Consider the following 2,060-nt stretch of genomic DNA (forward strand, 5'->3'; position numbering starts at 1 on the left):
GTGATTAAAAGGAAGTGCAATGTGGTGATACATCACAATAATACTTACATTTTACTGACTGTATTTTTTTATTTAATTTTTTAAGTTAACATGTTCAAAACTGTTACAAATCATGCACATCTATGGAAACTATGTTTCTTTGTTGTGTAATCATGAGTAAGATATTAACAGAAAATACATTATTCAACAGAGCAAAGAAAATAGTAGCATTTTCAAAACCTACCATTTATGTTAAAGGCAACCACCATGGATGTCATCATTCCACTGAATCATAATTATCATTCTTTAACTGTATATATAAAATTAGTGATTACAAAAAACTAAAAAGATTTTAAAATATAAATTAATGACGGCAGCTCTTAAAAATACAAATGCAACAATACCTTGTCATAACATGTAGTACCTATATACTGGTGGCAATGGTTTAATTTACTGGGCAGGGCAGGTGACTCATGCAAATGGTGTTAGAGGCCATTTACTGTCTTTCCCTGGTTTTTCTCCCAGTTCATGTCTGATCTCCACTATTATAATTCACTGTAATTAGATATGAACAGCAAACAATGTAGATCATGTAGACATGTGTTCATTGTGTGAAATCGATGGGAAATCTTTACTTTGCAGTCTAGTTACACCTACAGGTCAGTGGCCACTCTTACAGTGATGAAAGAGTACTTGAGGAACAAACTAGAAAGTGTTTAAACATTTCTGGCCTAAAACATTTTTAGTGACAGTTATACATTGCACATTCTAAGTGGTTGCTGTCATGAGAGATGCCTTTTTATTATATAGTATTCTGAGTCACTGGCCGTTGTTCTTACAGTGCAAAAACTTGCCTTCTCTGTAAAGAAACAGCAAAGGTAAAACCAGAGTGCTGGGAACATTAAAAAAAAGATCAGACAAATGTATAACACAGGCATTTGCTCCTCCTGAGATGTTGGCCACACCCCAAACTAGACCCCCCACAAACCTCACCACCTGTGCTCCCAGTATGGCCAGAATAGTGTAGAATGCCCTGAGTTTGATTGACCTCTCCCTGTTTGAACTCTGTTCTCCTGGGCCTGGACGGATCAAAACGTAGAGAACAGAGAGGCTGCAGAAGGAGTTGATGATGAAACATAACACCACAAGGAAAAACATCAGGTTTAGGACAAAGTCCATATTAAGTACCAGACCTGTCCCCACACAGCAAAGCAGCCAAATGCAGACAATGCAGATATTTCTGATTCTGACCCCTCTTTCATATTTCAGACTCACATAGGTAATGGGATAAAGCACAGCCAGATAGCGCTCCACAGATGTCAGGATATGGAAGAATGTCTCTCCAAACCAGGTAAAATTAATAAAATAGCAACCCATCATGATTACACTTGTATCATATGAATAGATACCATGAATTACAAAAATACATCCCAAGTTACAAATCAGCTCCATGACAACCACATGATAGGTGAAGCTGTCAGAGTGACTCATTACAACTGCTGAGGAGGTGCAGCGCTTTCTCCACCATTGCTGGAGACCATGATAGAGGATGAGGATGCAAAGAGGAAAGAGGAGGATATTGAAGGGAAGATATGCTTTAAAGATGAAAGAGCCGGGTCTGGTGGTCAGACAGTTGATGTAGAATAGATGGTTAGACATCACCAGGGAATGGTTTGGCTGAAAAAGAGAGCTGTTCGAGGATGAGAGTTTGGTTGGCATGTCTGGAAAAGAAAGAAAAGCTACATAGCACACAAGTGGAGCAGATGTATAGATTAAAACTTTACATTTTTCTTGAAAAGTGATATCACCTCATGTACAAAAACTGTGGTAAAACTGTGTTTTATGGTATGAATCCTTTTTTTGAATTCTCCAAGGTGCATTTTTAATAATTTACTAGATTCCTGTTTGATTTATTTTTCTCAAATCAAGGTATGTTCGGAGTTTTGTATTTGAATGCAATGTAATATTTTCTGGCACAAATAGATCTGTGGTAATGACACAGTGCACTTTCCAAACATAAGACTACGTATACAAGATTAATATTGCTACTGGCACACAGTACTTAATATAGGGGCCTAACA

At 37.3% G+C, this 2,060-nt stretch overlaps 1 protein-coding gene across 1 annotated transcript; it reads right to left on the minus strand.

Annotated features, from left to right (window-relative positions):
• Positions 1-798: 798 nt before the first annotated feature.
• Positions 799-1,638, minus strand: LOC146579532 (uncharacterized). The gene has a single exon (XM_085267976.1). It carries the CDS (start codon positions 1,636-1,638, stop codon positions 799-801), a length of 840 nt encoding a protein of 279 aa, XP_085124102.1.
• Positions 1,639-2,060: the final 422 nt, after the last annotated feature.

This window comes from Mchenga conophoros, linkage group LG3, assembly GCF_057382185.1.
Source record: "Mchenga conophoros isolate Kocher_MC1m ecotype Shallow Benthic linkage group LG3, M_conophoros_male_GT1.1, whole genome shotgun sequence".
In the NCBI taxonomy this organism is placed as follows: Eukaryota; Metazoa; Chordata; class Actinopteri; order Cichliformes; family Cichlidae; genus Mchenga; species Mchenga conophoros.

Coding starts and splice junctions, on each gene's coding strand:
- LOC146579532 (XM_085267976.1), bottom strand. CDS start 1,638: ATGTCTAACCATCTATTCTACATCAACTGTCTGACCACCAGACCCGGC.